Below are 19,556 nucleotides of genomic sequence, written 5' to 3'. Positions count from 1 at the left end.
TATTTATGTTGCGGAGACTGGAAGTCTGTGCAAGATGAATAGACATACTGCGGTCAGGAAAGGCGTGCCACATGTGCGTATACGCAGGGAAGCCGCGGGTGTCCCTGCACGCATAGTGTAGATGGGATTTCTTGAAATTCCCTCCACTATGCTGTAACATCTGGACGCTACGGGTTGGATGCTGCGCCCAACCCGCAGTGTTTACTGACCGTGGGAACATACCCTAAGACAGTGAACAGAATATTTAACAGTTTATTTGAACCAACTGGTAGCAACATAATCCATAATTCTTCACTTTGCTCCTCCTAGTAGAAACCTACAATTAATGTAATTAATAATTCTGTCCTTAAAGAGGACGTATATTTGTTCCAAAGAAACAGTGACAAAGTACAAAAAAGCACTATACATACATAAATAATAAAAAGGAATCAGCTGTAGAATTAAAGTAGTACAAGACAGTAATTCCATTTGATTTTATAACAAATGGAAAAGAGTAACTGTTATTCTATTTCCTTATAAATCAGTAGTACAAGTGAAGACAAGAAACTGAAGGATCAGGTTACATTTGCTTCCTAGAGGAGGCTTGGAAAGGTGTGGAGGAGGAAGGAGCTAGAGGCAGAGATTCATACAGAGAAACTGCTAAAAAAGCATGTCAGATATATAACAGTCAGAAAATAGCATAATGCCTCATAAACGCATAAAACCTGAAAAGTTACTTGAAACTAAAGGTCGACTTTAAGTGTCAGTTTTTACTTACTGGGTGGAACATCCAAGGTTATTTGGAAGGTCTCATTATCGTTGCACTCCTCAAACCAGCACATAATGTTTGTTGCTGTACATAGGGGAATATCAAATGTAGCACTCCCAAGCTTGAACTGGTATTCCCCCGAGTTGTTATATGTGACATTCGAACATTTCAGGGTTTTATTTAGGAGGCTGTCAGGAACATTCTTCAGCTCCAATTTCTCAGGATACTGATCGTACCGAGGTTCCACACGGATTTTGTCAATGCCACCTATTAAATAATAAGATATACATTTTTGTATTTAATTATGAAACATATTTATTTTCAATACCATCTTAAAGTGAACTTCATCAACTGTAGACTATTTTATTAGGTTAACCCTATTAGTTAAAGAAATAATCAATCTATCTTAATATATTTGTTTTCTGATACTGAAATAAATCCCAAGATGGCGGCCTCCAGCTGCTTTTAAAGGGAATGTGTCACATAAAAAAACGCTAATGCTGAGTTTTGCTATGCAGGCAATTTGTCTGGGTTTGTCTGTTTGGCCGGGGTCACACTTGCGAGTATGTATTTTTATGCAGCCATACACTCCGGTTCCAAGTGCCAGCGGCAGCGCCGGGTATTGATGCGAGAGACTTGAGCAAGTTTCTCACATCACACTCGCAAGTGTGACCCAGTTCCTAGTTAGGCAATCCCTGCATGTGTTGTGGCTGTCGAACAGCCGTGAGTCATGCAGGCACGGGGACTCGAACATATTTTTCGAGTACGCCGAAGACACTCGGTTAGCACCTTATTCCAGCACGTTTGCACATCACTAATGACCAAATTCACATACAGATGAATTATGGTGATGTTTCAATAGTCACTTCTTGTTATTGTTCCTTCGCAGTTTTTCTTTATGATGATTAAAACATACACTAATTAAATATAGTTATAAATACAGGTACAGAATAGAACAGCTGCTGTGCACAATCATTTAATTTCAATTATGAAAATATAAAACAATCCTGGGATAGTTATGTAACATCTCCAGATTTCTTGCTATCCTACTTTTATGTTAATTTACTCTAAAGTTTAAATCACACAGGAAGGTTTCTCTGCACTATGAAATGTGTTTAGTGCAGAAAAAACAAGTGTTTTTGTTGTGCTTCCTACTTGCATTGTTGGGGCACATTTTCACCACTCATTAATATGGGTGAAATCTTCACCAAAAAACACTGAAAAAATTGACATGCTGTAGATTTAACTCTGAACCAAATTTGCAAGTCACAAATAAGCAACATGTTTATTACTCCGGGGTCAGACTTGCGAGAAACTCGCACGAGCCTCGTCCCTCAATACTCGGCACTGCCGCCGGCACTCGGACCGAAGTATTCAGCTGCATAGAAATACATGCAGCCGCACACTCCGGTCCCGAGTGCCGGCGTCAGTGTTGGGTATTGAGGGGCGAGACTCTGTGAGTTTCTCGCAAGTTTGACCCTGGCTTTATACTTCAGGATTCTCAGTCGCTTTGCTGGCATCAAGAAACCATTCATGTTTTAGGAAAAATCTGTGCAGGAAAAATCAAAAAATCTGCAACGTGTACACAGTCCCCTTGGGGTAAATTTTGATGTCGTTTTTGGAGTCAAGACTAAGATTGAGGCAGGCAAAAGGAAAATGTTCTTCCTTTATATCTAAGATTTCTCACTCAAAGCTGTGTCTCCTAAAGCCAGCATAAAAATTGCATATTGCATACAAGTTACTCGTTTTTGGTCTCTGCAACATTGCAATAAAAAGTAATAAGTGACAATCAAAACTTCGTGTCTGCCCCCAAACGGTATAGGTAAAAACATCTACTCAGGGCACTAAAAATAAGCCCTCAGACAGCCTCATATCCTGAAAATGATACGGGTCCCGGAAAAGGCAGCAAAAGCAAAATGTTTTTATTTACAAATTTCTGAACTTTTTTTTTTACACCATTTATCTAAAAAAACAACTATACATGTTTGGTATCTGTGTAATCACACTGACCTGGGGAATTATGTTACCAGGTAAGTTCTATCACATATTGAACATGGTAAATAAAAAAAAACAAAAAACAATTGTGGATTTGCCCTTCTCTTGCAATTTCAATGCACTTTAAACTTTTGCCCGGTTTACAGTGCATCACATGATAAAATTAATGGTGTCATTCAAAAGTACAAGTCATCCCAGAAAAAAACAAGCCCTCAAACGGCTTTGTGGACTGAAAAATAAGAAAGTTATGGCTTTTAAAAGATGGGGAGGAAAAAGCAAAAACAATGGCAAATAGCCAGTTCATGAAGGGCTTAAAAAGAAAAGGAAATATAAGGAAAGTCTTTATACTCCTCTTTCCTGATGAATCCAAAAAAACTACATCAAAAACTGCAATCACATTTGTTCTAAAAAATGTTGTGGGAAAAACCATCACACTAATGTACAAAGGAAATGCCATCATTTCCACTACTATACAAAGTATATTTAGCAAAAAGCAAATAAATGATTTAAAAAAAAAAAAATCTGATAGTCAAAGTAGACTAAATAATCCCCTTTCCTCCATTCAAGTAAGGCCTCATTCACACATTATCTTTTCTCGTACGAGTGCTATGTATGATAGTGATCAAGACCGTTCACTTCACAAGATTGTGATTTTTCGCGTAATGATCAGACTGTTGAATCAAAATTAGCATTGCAAATCTATGGGTCCATGAAAATGATCCAACAGCACTCGGGTGCCATCTGTGTGCTGTCCGTTTTTGACACAGTGCTAAATAGTAAAAAACGGAGACATTTTCTTTATATTTGTGATGCAAGAAAAACTGATGAAACTTTAACCAAACTCTGATGGTAAAAACTGACATTGTCCAAACACTGATAAAACTCAGTCAGATTTTCCTATACGAGAAAATTCCTGATGTGTGAATTAGGTCCAACTTATGTTCATTAAAGGGTTATTCCCATCTCCAAGATCCTATCCCAATATGTAGCAGGTGTAATAATAATAATATTATTAGCAAATGCCTCCAATTAGAATTGTAGCATAGTTTTTCCGATTCACTATATCTCTTTCCTCATGTGCAGGCATTGCAGGACCTTAAGTATCCATGGTTATGACTACTTGCAACTAGCTAACTAACCGCGTCTCTATATCAGTGGTCATAACCATGGATACCTAAGGTCCTGCAATGCCTTTACATGAGGAAAGAGACATAGCGAATCAGAAGAACTATACTACTTTTCTAATTGGAGGTATTTGCTAATAATATTAATATTACACCTACTACATATTGGGATAGGATCTTGGAGATGGGAATACCCCTTTAAGGCTACGTTCACATCATGATTACTGTAGACATCTGTTTAATAGGTTAAGAAATTTACTTTAAACACGTGCCTCCAATGGCTGCCATTCAGTGCAGTGACATCCATGACCATAGGATCCTTCTGTAAAAACATCTTGGTTTTGGGGTTTTTATGGCACCCATTGAAGATACCCATTAAATATATGCATCCTCTAAGGTAACAGAAAACTATGTGTGATGTGAATGTAGCATGAGAGTCTCAGATGTACTATGGTACAAATTTTTACAATTTTTAAGGTAATGCCAAAACTGGGGCAGATTTACTGATGCGTTTTAGACACAGTTCGCCCCTTGCAAGTCTTAGCAAGTTTTACAATTAACTTGTAAATCAATTTATAGAAATATTCTCAGGAAATGTCTTTAAAGAACTACTTACTGCAATTAGTCTTGGTCTTATCACCTAAAAGAAAGCATGAAAAAAAATAATTAAAATACACAAATATGTAATGGGAGAATCAGAAAAAAATATGTATCGCAAATTAAAGAGAAAAGTAATAGAAAAGTAATAGATGAAGTTAGATGTTACATTCTATTAGTAAAAGACTAGGTTGATAAAAAGATAGATTAAGTGATCAATAGAGAAAAGATTTTTTTTCCTTGGTATTTATTTGCATGCAAGCCAAAGAGTGATTGCAATGGATGTTGGTCTGCGTGTCACCTCCTGGAGGAGAAGTGGAGACTTGTGGTGATGATGTGGTTTGGCTTGGAGTATCTGGAGTGAAGCAAAATGAGAAAAATAAAAGATAATGAGCTAAAGATATTTATACAAGCATTATAATATAATGTATATGTACTATAGAGTGTCTGAATACACTTTTTGGCATAAACTAATACAAAAAAAAGCCTTTTCAGCAGATAAATCATTTTTACATGCTAGGACTGTGGGGAAAATGGTTCTAGAGAATAAAGTTATAACCTCCATAAAGGGTGGAATTATGAGCTGTATTACATTTTGATAATTAACCCCTTCACAACCTATGACTTATAGGTACGTCATAGTTTGTGCATCCCCCTTTGATGCAGGAACCAGCTCTCAGACCAAGTCTTTTCCTACAAATGGCAGCTGATTTGAATGGCTGAAATGTGCCCCTAACAGCCGCGAGTGGAATTGCGATCCACCTGTGGCTGTTAACTAGTTAAATGCTGCTGTCAATCTCTAACAGTGGCACTTAACTCGTACTTACCAGAAGTACATCACTAATCCCGGCCATCAGCGTCCCGTCTCATGATCGCGAGATGCCAATGGGTTGGCCTGACAACCGGGGTCTGCAGAAGACCCCCGTGAGTGTTGTTACTGATCTGCTATGAACCTCAGCCAGTGGCTGCACATAGCAGGGCTAACATCCTGCCATCCTGCTATGTGAAGCACAAGCGATCAGAGGTAGCAGCTTCAAGTCTCCTTGAGGAAGACTATTGAAGCAAGTAAAATGTAGAAAAAAAGTTTTTAAAAATATAAAAAAATGCAGTTCAAATCACCTCCTTTTGCCCCATTCAAAATAAAACAATTAAAAAACACATATTTGGTATCGCCGCATTCAGAATCTACCGATCTATCAAAGCATGAAAAGAATTAATCTGAATGGTAAATGGTGAAAAGAGAAAAAAAAAGACAAAACACCAGAATTAATTTTTTTTGGTTGCTGCAGCATTTCAATAAAATGCAATAAGAAGCATTCACAACATTGTTTTTACACCAAAATGAGTCCAATAAAAACGTCAACTTGGCCTTCAAAACATAAGCTCTCACCCAGCTCCAGATCCCGAAAAATGGAGACACCGCGGGTCTTGAAAAAATGGCTCAATTTTTTTCTTTTTACAAACTTTGGAATTTTTTTTCACCACACAAATAAAAAGAACCTAAACATGTTTAGCATCTGCAAACTCATAGTGACCTGGGGAATCATAATTCCAGGTCAGTTTTAGCATCTAGTGAACATGTTAAAAAAAAAAACTCCTATCGAATTGAACTTTTTTTAAAGTCATTCAAAGGTACAACTGATCCTGCAAACAACAAGCCATCTCTCGGCCATAATTACAGAAAAATGAAAAAGCTATGGCTCTGGGAAGAAGAGGAGCAAAAAATGGAAGGGCAAGAACGGAAAAACCCAAAGTCGTGAAAGGGTTAAGGGGTTGTCTGTTAAAAGCAAATTATCACCTAACAAAAAATAGTTGTTAACTTATTGATCAGTGTGGGCTCACCCACTGAGACCTGCAATGATTGTCAGAATCGACAGGCACTTTTATACTTATTAGAATGAGTGCACATACCCGACTGCTGCTCCATTTGTTCTCTATGGGATTGCCAAAAAAAGCCGAGTGTAGCCCTTGGCAGCCTCGTAGGCAATGAATGGAGAGCAGGTCAAGCATGCTCTCTGCCGATCCATTCTAACAGGGATAAAAGTTTTGGTTCTGCCTTTTAGTGATCATGGATTCCAGTTGTCAGACCCCCAAAAACCAATATGATTTTGCTCATCCTTTGGATAGGTGATGACACCTTAATATGGATAAGCATGGCTATAGAAAAACCAGGACGTGGTTAGTTTCTGCATCCAAACTGCAGCTTATTTTTTGTGATTTTGCTGACATCAAAATCACATGTGAAGGGAAGATGACTTACTTAAGGTAGGCCACATGGATTTGAAGTAGCATGACCAGACTAATAAAGGAGGTTCAGTGGCCTAGAGCCTGCTTTCCATATGTTCCTTCCAGGTATATTAACCTCCTCTTTTATCTTATAATGCAATTCTTGACCATAGAAAACTATCAGCACAAACCAATGCACTGAATTTACACATTAATGTTAAAGGGAAAAGTAAAATTTTGGCAGTTCTACAGGCAACAACTAGTCACGGTTGACAAGCATTAAAAAAGCCATTTTCTGAAGTAGAAAACCACATTACGAGCAGACATCTACATCAACGCATATCATTATTCATTACTTAATCTTTGAGAACTGTGAATAATGTACAGCCTATAGAGCTTGCCTCTTGTGTTATCAGGATGACCCCATTGTGTCTTGCTGCAAGGACCATAAGTAACTGGCTATATTCTGCAGGGACCCTGCGCTCAACTCCGCTGCCGTGTGACCACAGAAGGAACGAAGCATCAGCTGATGTATAGTGAGATGCTATGCTTGTAACTCCAGAACTGGTCTGTTCTTATACCGGTGAGTATTCAGATAATGGAGCTTTTTGTGGATTTACTGCGCTGCTAGACATGACACGGATTCATTCATTCATAAAAATATTGCAGACTTATTCATATTACCAACGCGTTTCGAAGTGAAAAACACTTCTTCCTCAGGGGATGATATAAAGGTACAATAGCGTTGCTTGCAAGTTAAATACATTTGACATTTGAAAAAAACTGGCCCCAAGAATCACACGTTCAAAAAAGTCAAAATTCATATATTGACCTATACACCGTCCATCACATGATTTTATCAGATCATTTTCTTTTATATAAAACAACTCATAAAATAACATTATTTCTTTATTTAAATTGCAGATAAAAATATATGTATCTATATAAAGAAAAAATAAAAACTGAAAGAAAAAAGAAGAAAAAGAAGATAGGAAAAGACATGAACCAGTCTGAAAAAATCCACACAAGGCTTCGTAGATGTAGACTACATTAGCAGGAGACATGACCCTTTGGACCACACTCAAGACAGCTGAAACATTTCTCCAAAAATGAACTTATATTAATCTCATAAATTTAAAAAAGTCCAATAACATTTAATTAAATCTGTGTGTTAATTTAATAAAATAATAAAAAACAGTAAGGGTTTTATTAAATAAAATTATTAAAATCTCTTTATCTCAAGTGGGATTTGTATAAAAACTCATATACGGCTATTTTAAAAAATTAACAAATAATGAATACATAGAAAAAAGAGAGGGTAATTATACTGTATAGAAAAAAGGGGGGAGCGGAGACCTGACTACATCTCAGCACATGGGAGGAAATAATTTAGGAAATCATTAATTTAATGTCTTTTGGCTTCAATAAATGAGAATCCGGTATATTACATTTTACCACAAGTTGAAGCCCCGCTGTATGTGGAGAACTAACATCAATCAGGATGACACAGTAGATAAGGAATGTTGTGTTAGTTAAAAAAAAAAAAAGAAAATGATCTGTTAAAATCATGTGATGGTGTATAGGTCAATATATAAACTTTGAGAATGTGGAAACGGTCTTAGGAGCGCAGGAAGGAGACTCAGACAAGAGATGGGTTTAAACCACAACGCGTTTCGACGGAGGATCCGTCTTCATCAGAGGAAGATCCTGATGAAGACGGTGAAGACGGATCCTCCGTCGAAACGCGTTGTGGTTTAAACCCATCTCTTGTCTGAGTCTCTTTCCTGCGCTCCTAAGACCGTTTCCACATTCTCATTGCTCCTATCCTCCATTGGAGGTTTTCGGCTGGAGCTGCGGTGGAGACCTGACATCTTTGTCTGCCCCTGGGTTGCTTCCTAAGTGCTCCTCTATGACCGCTTATCACTGACTCTTAATATATAAACGTTGACTTTTTTGAACATATGATTCTTGGCGCCAGTTTTTTCAAATGTATTTAACCTGCAAGCAACCCTATTGTACCTTTATATCATCCCCTGAGGAAGACGTGTTTTTAACTTCAAAAAGCGTTGGTAATATGAATAAATCTGCAATCTTTTTATGAATGAATGAATCTGTGTCATGTCTAGCAGTGCAGTAAATCCACAAAAAGCTCCATTAAGCTGAATATTCCTGTGGTCACTGGTTTGACCTGTGGATGTGCGGCAGCTGACTGACAATTCCATGCGCTTTACTTATCCTACATCAGGTGAGTGGAATTATAATATTGTCTGTACCCTGTCTATCAGATAAGACCATATTTGCGCTTTCTCAATTCCTACAGTGTGAATCAGTGAGCTTATACCGGTGAGGGAATGCCATATTACTCTTATTTTAAAGTCAGGTAAATCTCGCAGTGTTGGGATGCCGCTCATACCTCGTACATTACTGCGAAGTATAGGAATGTTCTGTTTGTTATTTTCAGATTTTTAGCAGTTGTTTTTCATTTAGAATCAATGTGTTTCATTATGCTTTGTGCTCAGCTTAAAGTGGATAGCATGTTGAGAATAAACCAAACCTGTGCCATTGAGTGGAGATGTGCGATCCATGGTGGGGGTATGAGTGGGTGCTTGCGTGCCAGAAGAGACTGAGCCACCTGTTACAGGACATGAAGCATGAAATGATGATGACATTATGATTACTTATGACCGCTGTCCTCCAACTAAAGGTCAATACATTTCTATTTGACATTCAATAAAACCTACATTTTTAACAATAATTGTACTTATCTGTCTTTATCTATAGCTATATGTTTCTGGCTCAATTCCAAATACATTTCTTGTAAACTTTTGACCACCCAACTGACGACTAAAACACTTGTTTGTTGAATGATTGGATCATTTCCAAATAAAAATCATCATTATTGGCAGAGCATCAGGGAATGTGCTGGCAATGAAATGATTTCCTATTGGGACAAAACGATCATATTAATGATCATTTTGCTTGCTCGCATCAGTAATTTGCCGACCTGGAGAAACAGGCCAGTAAATGAGCACTGATAGTAAACCAGCAGGTATAGTCAATTGGTGCTCATTATTGGTCAAGATTGGTCAGTCTAAATGCATCTCTAGGAAAAAATGTCACCTACTAATGTATCCTTCCTTTAATATAACCTGTAGCTCGCATTGTTTTCTACTGATGTCTGAGAAAGACATATAGCAGTACCTGTGAAATTTCTAAGCTACATTCCTGGCAACCTAAATGTGTATTGCATGTTGATTTATTGGTCCCTCACACCTTTAAGGGGTATTTTCGAGTTTAATAATTATCCCTTATCCTAAGGATAACATTTCGATCTCTGGGGTTTTCACCATCATGTCCCCCGGCGATCTCGAGAACCAGGTCACTCAGGAGTCCTGGCTGAAATGAGTGGATACTGATCATGTGCACTGCCTCTCCATTTATTCTAATGGGGTGTCTAAGACCAGCCCGATTGCAGCGTTTTGTTATCTCCAGCAGTCCCATTAAGATTTAATGGAGCAGCAGTGCACATGATCGACCACTGATCCATTCAGTCATGGTTCGTCAGAGCCATGGTTCTCAAGATTGCTGCAGGCTGTTGTGGCCAGACGCCCAGCAATTGGAAAGTTATCTCCTATCCCAGAGATATGGAATAACTTTCAAACTTTAGAATATAGATTTAAACGGTGTTCCAAGTTTATAGCAAGGAGATTGAAAGTTTAACGTATTGCCTCATGAAGGCAACTTTCAAGAACAGCAGAAGTTCTCTTGTTCTATAATACACACTAACAGGCTAGGTGCAGACAAGCGTATAGTCTCTCATCTAAGACAATCAGACCGATTATGGAAATCTCACTCTGATCCAAGTTTAATGAGAGTGTGATCATAGTGCAATCCAATTTTGTCCAATGATGAGAAGATAGAAACTAATCACCATCTTATCCATTATGTCAGTCCGTGGAAATCGGATTGTACGCAGATGTTGTACAAGTGCAGTCCATTGTTTCCCAAGGACTCATTGACTTGCATGACCGAGTGCGATCCCAATATTGGATCAAACTTGGGCATGCTTTGTTTCCTCAGGAAGTCTTTGTCCTAGGAAAAAAATCAGACATGTGCACAGCCCCATAGAATAACATTGGTCCAAGAGCGTTCCGATGTTTTGTTGAAGCACATTTAGATTGAAAAGTCAGTCATGTGCATGAGCGCTTAAGTGTTACTAATCTTGGAAACGGTTGATGTAGACAAACAGCTCTCCACAGCCCAACAGGTGTGCATAAGTTTTTTTAAGTCTGAGGGCCAAATTACCCAGCTCTACCACTCCAAAAGGCCACAGTAAAACTTAATGGTTTATACCTATCTCAGAGATCTCAACAATATATTCCATAAATGTCTGACAGTCTTCCAATTCTAAAGGCCCCGTCTCACTAAGAGATCTCGGTAGCGAGATCGCTGCTGAGTCACAACTTTTGTGACGTAACAGCGATCTCACCAGCGAGATCGCTATGTGTGACAGCGATCAGCGAGCGGCCCCCCTGCCGGTATCGCTGAAACGCTGGAAGAAACCTCTGGACATTTCTTTGGTCACTGGTCTCCCACTGGCCAGCACGCATTGCTGCGTGTGACAGGCGGGAGACCAGCGATCAGGTGTAAAAAATAATAAAAAAAATAAAAAATATAGTTATTCTCACCTTCCGACGTCGCGTTCAGCCATCCTGCCTCTCTCCACGCTCCGGTCCCAGTAAGCCTTTGCACCACGAGACTTTGTTATCCCTCGAGACCGTGACATCTCGCGGTCATTCGTGCAAAGGATCACTGGGACCGGAGCGTGGAGAGAGGCAGGATGGCTGAACGGGATGTCGGAAGGTGAGAATAACTATATTTTTTATTTTGATTCTATTTTTTACAGCGATGGCAAGCGATGCCGGGTGCTCGGCATCGCTGTGCTGATCGCTGGTGAAGCTGTCTGTGTGACAGCTCATCAGCGATCACATAGCGACTTACTAGCGATACTGACACCTTGATATCGGTGTCGGGACCGCTGGTAAGTCGCTTAGTGTGACGGGGCCTTAAGACTTCCACTTGCAAAGAGAATGAAGGTCCCTTGCTTTCCCATTTGATACTCTAGAGAGTATGTACAGAGGTGGTCACACACTGAATGCGGATATCTCAGTGTATAGGATATTTTTCAACCAACATAGACTAAAATGCTGACTGTTGTTTTTGTGCACATTCACCTCCCCCTCCTCTCCACCTCATTTTTGTCTTGGTGGATTGCCAAAACCAAACTGCTGAGGAGTCACCAAACATGAGACAAGCAGAGATGATAGTGTGTGATGCTGGTTGTGCCCCCCTGGTCTACATGCATATTGTTACGGACAATATTTGCACATGGAACCCTATGCACTTACTGTAGTAGCACAACTGTATTTTTCAGATGTATACCAAGTTCACTTGACACATCTTGACTTATAACAATGTGACATCTCGGATGGTCCAAAGGACTCCATTTATATACTGTATAGATTTATAATATCTCAGAAATTCATCAAAATGAACAAATGATGCCTGTCGAAAGCTAAATGACAACCTCAGGCCTCATATATTAATATTGAATCTCCGTGTATGATCAAACAAAAACATACAGATGCCTTTACTATTTCTCACATTTCAGTTAATCAATAATTGCATATTTTTTATTACAAGGAAAGCATTGCAATTTTTTTTAAGTTGAACCTTTTTTTGTTTTGTTTATTCATATTTTTGAACCCCTTTTCTTGACAGGCTGTAAGAAATAATCCCCGTTAGACTTCTTGTGTATCTGATTGATAATAGTGTATAGCTCACTGCACATTGCCTCTACTAGAAATTCGTGGAAATTAAAAGTATTCACTCCAACAGTATATAACAGCATCCAAAATAAAGTTTTCCATCCCACAAAGACTCAAGATTAGTGTTGAGCATTCCGATACCGCAAGTATCGGGTATCGGCCGATACTTGCTGTATCTGAATTCCGATACCGACTTCCGATATTTTTTCAATATCGGAATTCGGCATCGGAATCGGAAGTTCAAAGTTGATTGACAGACTGACGTCATCATGATGCGCGGTGTGTGCGCATCATGATGCGCCGTCATTTCGGGCCTTCCGGGGGTCTCTGCCGGCCTGCCGGGGGGCTGTGCCGGCCTGCCGGGGGGCTGTGTGGACTGCCCGGGGTCTGTACCGGCCTGCCGGGGGGCTGTGCCGGCCTGCCGGTGGTCTGTGCACCCTGTGGGGGTCTGTACCGGCCTGCCGGGGGGCTGTGCCGGCCTGCCGGTGGTCTGTGCACCCTGTGGGGGTCTGTACCGGCCTGCCGGGGGGCTGTGCCGGCCTGCCGGTGGTCTGTGCACCCTGTGGGGGTCTGTACCGGCCTGCCGGGGGGCTGTGCCGGCCTGCCGGGGGGCTGTGCTGATGTCCGGGGGTCTGTGCAAGCATCGTCCGATGGGACTACAAGTCCCATCGGGCGATGCCTGCTACCATGACAGTGATTGACACATTAGCCAATGATGGGACAGTAGTAGTCCCATCATCCGGCTAATGTGTTAAATGTTAAAAAAAAAAAAAAAAAATACTACATGCATACTACATACATACTACATGCTACATACATACTACATATATACTACATACATACTACATACATGCTACATACATACTGCATGCTACATACATACTACATACATACTACATACATACTACATGCATGCTACATACATACTACATGCATGCTACATACATACTACATGCATGCTACATGCATGCTACATACATACTACATGCATGCTACATACATACTGCATGCTACATACATACTACATACATACTACATGCTACATACATACCACATATATACTACATACATACAATACATTCATACAATACATACATAGACATACAGTACATATAACATAGAGTAACATACTTACCAATACTTGTCACATTGTTCCCCGAAGCCATTGTCTTTTCCGGAATAAATATTAACATAACAAACCACAAAAATACTCACCCACGATCCGAAGCAGTCCACGAGTGTGTCCCACGACGATCTTGGGTAGAGAACTGCAGCATCAGATGATGCTGCCGTTCTCTACAGGCTGCAGGAATCCAATGACGGAAGGTAGGTATCCTTCCGCACTGTATTCCTCCGCCACTTAAAAAAAAAAAAGTCCCTAGTCTCACTTTATGCCATTGCTGCGTAGGAAATTCCCACACAGCAATGGCATAAAGTGACACTAGGGACTTTTTTTTTTTTTAAGTGGCGGAGGAATACAGTGTGGAAGGATACCTACCTTCCGTCATTGGATTCCTACAGCCCGTAGAGAACGGCAGCATCAGCTGATGCTGCAGTTCTCTACCCAAGATCGTCGTGGGACACACTCGTGGACTGCTTCGGATCGTGGGTGAGTATTTTTGTGGTTTGTTATGTTAATATTTATTCCGGAAAAGACAATGGCTTCGGGGAACAATGTGACAAGTATTGGTAAGTATGTTACTCTATGTTATATGTACTGTATGTCTATGTATGTATTGTATGAATGTATTGTATGTATGTAGTATATATGTGGTATGTATGTAGCATGTAGTATGTATGTAGTATGTATGTAGCATGCAGTATGTATGTAGCATGCATGTAGTATATATGTAGTATGTATGTAGCATGTAGTATGTATGTAGCATGTAGTATGTATGTAGCATGCATGTAGTATATATGTAGTATGTATGTAGCATGTAGTATGTATGTAGCATGCATGTAGTATGTATGTGGTATGTATGTAGCATGTAGTATGTATGTAGCATGCATGTAGTATATATGTGTTATGTATGTAGCATGTAGCATGCATGTAGCATGCATGTAGTATGTATGTAGTATGTATGTAGTATATATGTGGTATGTATGTTGCATGTAGTATTTATGTATGTAGCATGTAGTATGTATGTAGCATGCAGTATGTATGTAGCATGCATGTAGTATATATGTAGTATGTATGTAGTATATATGTAGTATGTATGTTGCATGTAGTATTTATGTAGTATGAATGTAGCATGTATGTAGTATGTAGTATGAATGTAGCATGTATGTAGTATGTAGTATGAATGTAGCATGTATGTAGTATGCATGTTGTATGTATGTAGCATGTAATTTTTTTTTTTTTTTTTTTTTACATTTAACACATTAGCCGGATGATGGGACTACTACTGTCCCATCATTGGCTAATGTGTCAATCACTGTCATGGTAGCAGGCATCGCCCGATGGGACTTGTAGTCCCATCGGACGATGCCTGCACAGACCCCCGAAGCCTGCACAGCCCCCCCGGCAGGCCGGCACAGCCCCCCGGCAGGCCGGCACAGCCCCCCGGAGCCTGCACAGACCACCGGCAGGCCGGCACAGCCCCCCGGCAGGCCGGCACAGCCCCCCGGAGCCTGCACAGCCCCCCGGCAGGCCGGCACAGCCCCCCGGCAGGCCGGCACAGCCCACCGGAGCCTGCACAGCCCCCCGGCAGGCCGGCACAGCCCCCCGGCAGGCCGGCACAGACCACCGGAGCCTGCACAGACCCCCTGGCAGGCCGGCACAGCCCCCCGAAAGGCCCGTACAGACCCCAGAGAGGCTGTACAAGGGCAGGAAAGGGTTTTTCTTATTCCGATACCGGAAGTCCCATAGACTTGAATGGGACTTCCGGTATCGGAATCGGCGATACCGATACTTTTTTTAAAGATCGGCCGATACCATCCGATACGATACTTTGAAGTATCGGACGGTATCGCTCAACTCTACTCAAGATTCTTCTGTCCATCGATAGGCGTGAACGAACATGCATAGACTTCCATTTTGTGTGATGGACTGTTTACTCTGATGGACATTTTGGAATAATAAATGATAACACTTTAATTTTACATTTTTAGGGCCACTTATTCTGCACTCATAGGGACTTGAATAAACACTAATATGTAATATTTGCTCATTTCAATAGTCGTTGTCCAGCCCGACCTGTGAAGAAAGTTGTATTGATGTTGATGGTTGGAGAAGTGAGTGCGTGAAGGACAGCAGTGCTGTTGTCTGCAAGTATGGTAACTTTCACGCGGACAGTGGAGGTGGGTGCTTGCGTGTTAGATGGACCATCGTCAAATGGAGTTTGATCTGCAATGAACAAAAAGTGGAAAAATTTGCTCTTATTTTCCAAACAATAATTTGTAAAGAGTTACAGCACTTTATAAATTACCAATGATTTCAGTCATATCAGATATAAATCTTTAAAATTGCTCATCATGACCTTATAAAATAGGCATATCTGTCAACCTGACACGTATAGTACTGTTCAAATGTTTTAGACAGCTGTGGAAAAAATACAAAAGTAAAAATACTTTCAAAAATAGAAGTGCTAATAGTTTTTCTCAATTAACAAAATGCAAAGTGAATAAACATAATAGAAATCTAAAACAAATCAATATTTGGTGTGTTTACCCTTTAAAAGTGCATCGAAGCATCAATTCTTCTAAGTACCCTTGCACACAGTTTTTGAAGGAACTCAGACTGGAGCTTGTTTCTAACATCTTGGAGAACTAACCACAGATCTTTTGTGGATGCAGGATTGGGCAAATCCTTCTGCACTGAGGACAATATTATTGTTGACCAAATTCCCAACTTTATTTGCTGAAAAGGAGCTCTAAACTTGCAAGGAACCTCAACCATGCTTCACTTTTGCCTACAAACACTCATTAAGGTACCAATCTCTAGCTCTTCGGCAAATAAACAATTAGGCTCATACCGACAAATATTTCACATTTTGACTTTTTATTCCAGAACACCTGCTGCCATTTATCTGCACCCCAGTTCCTTTATTCTTGTGTATGGTTGAGCCACTTGGCCTTCTTTCCATGTTCAAGGTGTGAATTTTGGAAACAATTTCTCCATGAAGTCAACTTCTGCACAGGCTTCTCTGAACAGTATTTTGGTGTAATTGGGTTATATTGGCTGCTAACAGTTTTGAGCTGATGGCACTGCTGGACATCTTCCAATTACAAAGTAAGCACAATATGTCTTTTATCTGCTGCACTAAGTGGCAATCCACTGCATGTATGGTACTCAACATTCCCTATTTTTTGGCGTTTTTAATGCTGAGAATTACATGCAGATACTTATTCTTCATGTAATACCATGAGGAAGGCATCTGGTTGACTCCAAATTTATTCTAAAGCAAGACAAGAACCATAAACACACAGCCAATGTCGTTAAGAACAATTTTCAGTGTAAAGAAGAAAAAGTCATGGAAGTGATGATATTGTCCCTGCAGAGCCCTGGTCTCAACATCATCTAGTCTGCAAAAGGATTTGGGCAATCCTGGAATTGGAGATATGGCCCCAATGATCCCTCATCTCATCATCACAGGGGCAGCACGATGGCTCAGTGGTTAGCACTGCTGCCATGCAGCGCTGGAGTCCTGGGTTCAAATTCCACCAAGGACAACATCTGCAAGGAGTTTGTATGTTCTCCCTGTGTTTGCATGGGTTTCCTCCCACATTCCAAAGACATACTGATAGGGAATTTAGATTGTGCGCCCAATCGGAGACAGTGATGATAATGTGTGCAAACTGTGAAGCGCTGCTGAATGTGCTATATAAAGATTATTATCATTTAGTCTGTTTTGGATTTCTTGAAAAGACAGAAGGGTTTTTTCAAAGCCTAAATCTACAGAAGAACTAAGGTTAGTTCTACAAAATGTTTGGCGCAAACTTTGAAGGCAAATGGTCACAACAAATATTGATGTGATTTAGATTTCTCTTTTGCTCTCTCACTTTGCATTTTTTAATTGATGAAAATAAACTATTAGCACATCTATTTCATAAAGCTTTCTAACTTTGCAACATTTTTCCCCATTTGCCTAAACATTTTGCACAGTACTGTATGTGCCCATATTAAGAAACAAACTCTATCTGTTTGATCAATCATTACATCTGACAATTTTCACTTTCTCATGGTGCTTTTTCTGCACCGAAATGGAGTTGATCTGCCAATTACATAGCTAATATCAGAGCACCTTGGTTCAGATCAAATTTGAATTTAGCATAGATTGGGGTTCACTCACTAGTAGTGGGATGCCACCAGGCATAGCATGCGCATTAGCAACATGGCAGACATCTGTAAATATACCTAAACTGCACCAGTATTTTATAAAATTGCGCCTGTTCAATCTACAGTATAATGACACTCTTGCCATTCTGCATATTGGTTCTCTTGATGTATTGTCAAGATCATTGTCACCCATACAAGCCTATGGGTGCGTGTGAAACACCGGATAGCAGTCGGATGTCATCCGAGAGCAGTCCGATTTCAGCAGACACCACCACTAGAGAAAATGTTGAAATGACTTTCTCCATCTGCTCAGCACCTATGCTGTGATTCTCTCCAGTGAGAGGATCGGACCACAGTGAATTGACAATCAGTTCAAGGGCAGAATTTGAGCCAAGTGTCATTTACATAGTAACATAGTAACATAGTTATTAAGGTTGAAGGGAGACGTTAAGTCTATCTAGTTCAACTCATATCCTGTCCTAACCTGCCCTAACATGTTGATTTGCATGATTGGCCTGATTCTCTAGCATGAGAGAATCAACAGCCATATTCTGAGAGTAGCATAAGATAGGACAGGAGACCCTGATTCCAGGGATGTGTCACTTGTTAGGCTGTGTGTTGTAGTTTCAATGCAAACATTGTTTTATCAGCTCACGTGACCAGCAGTCCAGCTAATCTGTGCAACCCCGCCCCACCACTAAGTAGCAACTTGCCTACAATGTACAATGTACACAGAAAACTGCACCAAGCACCCTAGTAAGTGATACATCCCTGGAATCAGGCTTTCTTGCCCTATGTTATGCTGCTTCCAGATAATATAGCAAAAACCTGATGAAGATTCCTTTTAACCACATCAAGCTGGACTTAAATGGACTAAATTCAATAAGAGCTGTGCAACGTTGCCTGTCTGTGCTCCGGAAGTGATCAGGTATAGATTTATAGTGTCATTTATACCATCTGGCAGTTTCAAGGTGGCCCCGTCCCCTTAGGGTAAACCCTGCCCACTTTTTGTGCCGCTGTTGAAAATTAGCAAGAAAAACAGCAGAAAGTCACAAATGTTTGTGCAAATAATGGCATGCACCAAAATGTGCCGGAAATGATCCTGGAGGAAAGAGTGGGATCGGTTCTAGCATCAGTTTCCCTGGTATCATCAGAGTCTATATGGAAAGAAGGAATGAGTTACTTGAAGTGTTGGAAGCAATGCGTGGGGAGTCAATGGAATGGTTCTGGATATTGGTGGTAGAGTGAGGTGCAGGTGAGACTGGTCCTAAAGAGGAGAAGAATATAATGAACAGTCAGTATAACTGGATTATATATACTGCAGATGTATTTTATTAGTCATAAATAAAAAATGTAAACAGACCTTTGTCTTATTAAAAAATATAAAATTTTAATTAACAATTCATCTAAAATCTGCCTGAGCTTATGTGAGCCTCAGTTTTCCCTAAACTTCATCTTCTTTGTTTAAATGAATCACCTCTAAACTGGATGCAATCCAACTTGGAAAGTTCTTATTTTTAATAAGTAGTTTTTACGGTAATTGGCATGTGCCAGTCCGATTTGGCACAGTCACATTTTAGGAATCTACTAGAAAGCTTAAAGGTTTGACTTTTATACAAAAAAGTTCTCATCCACAACTAGCTAAAAGTGGCCAAAGGCTGGCAAAGTCCTTTATATCTTCTATATTTATGAGTGTAATTGGTAGCTGTTTTATAGAAGCCGGTGTGCATGTGACATTTAATAGCTATTTTACAGTGGAG

The 19,556-nt window shown here is 40.0% G+C and overlaps 1 protein-coding gene across 4 annotated transcripts in view; it reads right to left on the bottom strand.

The window, feature by feature from the left end:
* PTPRC (protein tyrosine phosphatase receptor type C) overlaps nucleotides 1–19,556 on the bottom strand; it is a 253,456-nt gene that overhangs the window by 130,778 nt on the left and 103,122 nt on the right. The window contains exons 4-9 of one of the 4 annotated variants that reach the window (XM_073571743.1): nucleotides 18,980–19,063; nucleotides 15,715–15,864; nucleotides 9,245–9,322; nucleotides 4,766–4,819; nucleotides 4,484–4,507; nucleotides 758–1,015 (exon numbers count right to left, since the gene is read on the bottom strand). In XM_073571743.1, coding sequence (XP_073427844.1) covers nucleotides 758–1,015; nucleotides 4,484–4,507; nucleotides 4,766–4,819; nucleotides 9,245–9,322; nucleotides 15,715–15,864; nucleotides 18,980–19,063 — 648 coding nt within the window. The remainder of the gene's footprint in view (nucleotides 1–757; nucleotides 1,016–4,483; nucleotides 4,508–4,765; nucleotides 4,820–9,244; nucleotides 9,323–15,714; nucleotides 15,865–18,979; nucleotides 19,064–19,556) is intronic. The other 3 variants (XM_073571744.1, XM_073571745.1, XM_073571746.1) reach the window with 3 other exon arrangements.

The sequence above is a fragment of the Dendrobates tinctorius genome, unplaced genomic scaffold (genome assembly GCF_039654945.1).
Source record: "Dendrobates tinctorius isolate UK_male_01 unplaced genomic scaffold, ASM3965494v1 ptg000029l, whole genome shotgun sequence".
Lineage (NCBI taxonomy): Eukaryota > Metazoa > Chordata > Amphibia > Anura > Dendrobatidae > Dendrobates > Dendrobates tinctorius.
The sequence above is the reverse complement of the archived record's forward strand: the minus strand, read 5'-3'. Positions and strand labels throughout refer to the sequence as shown.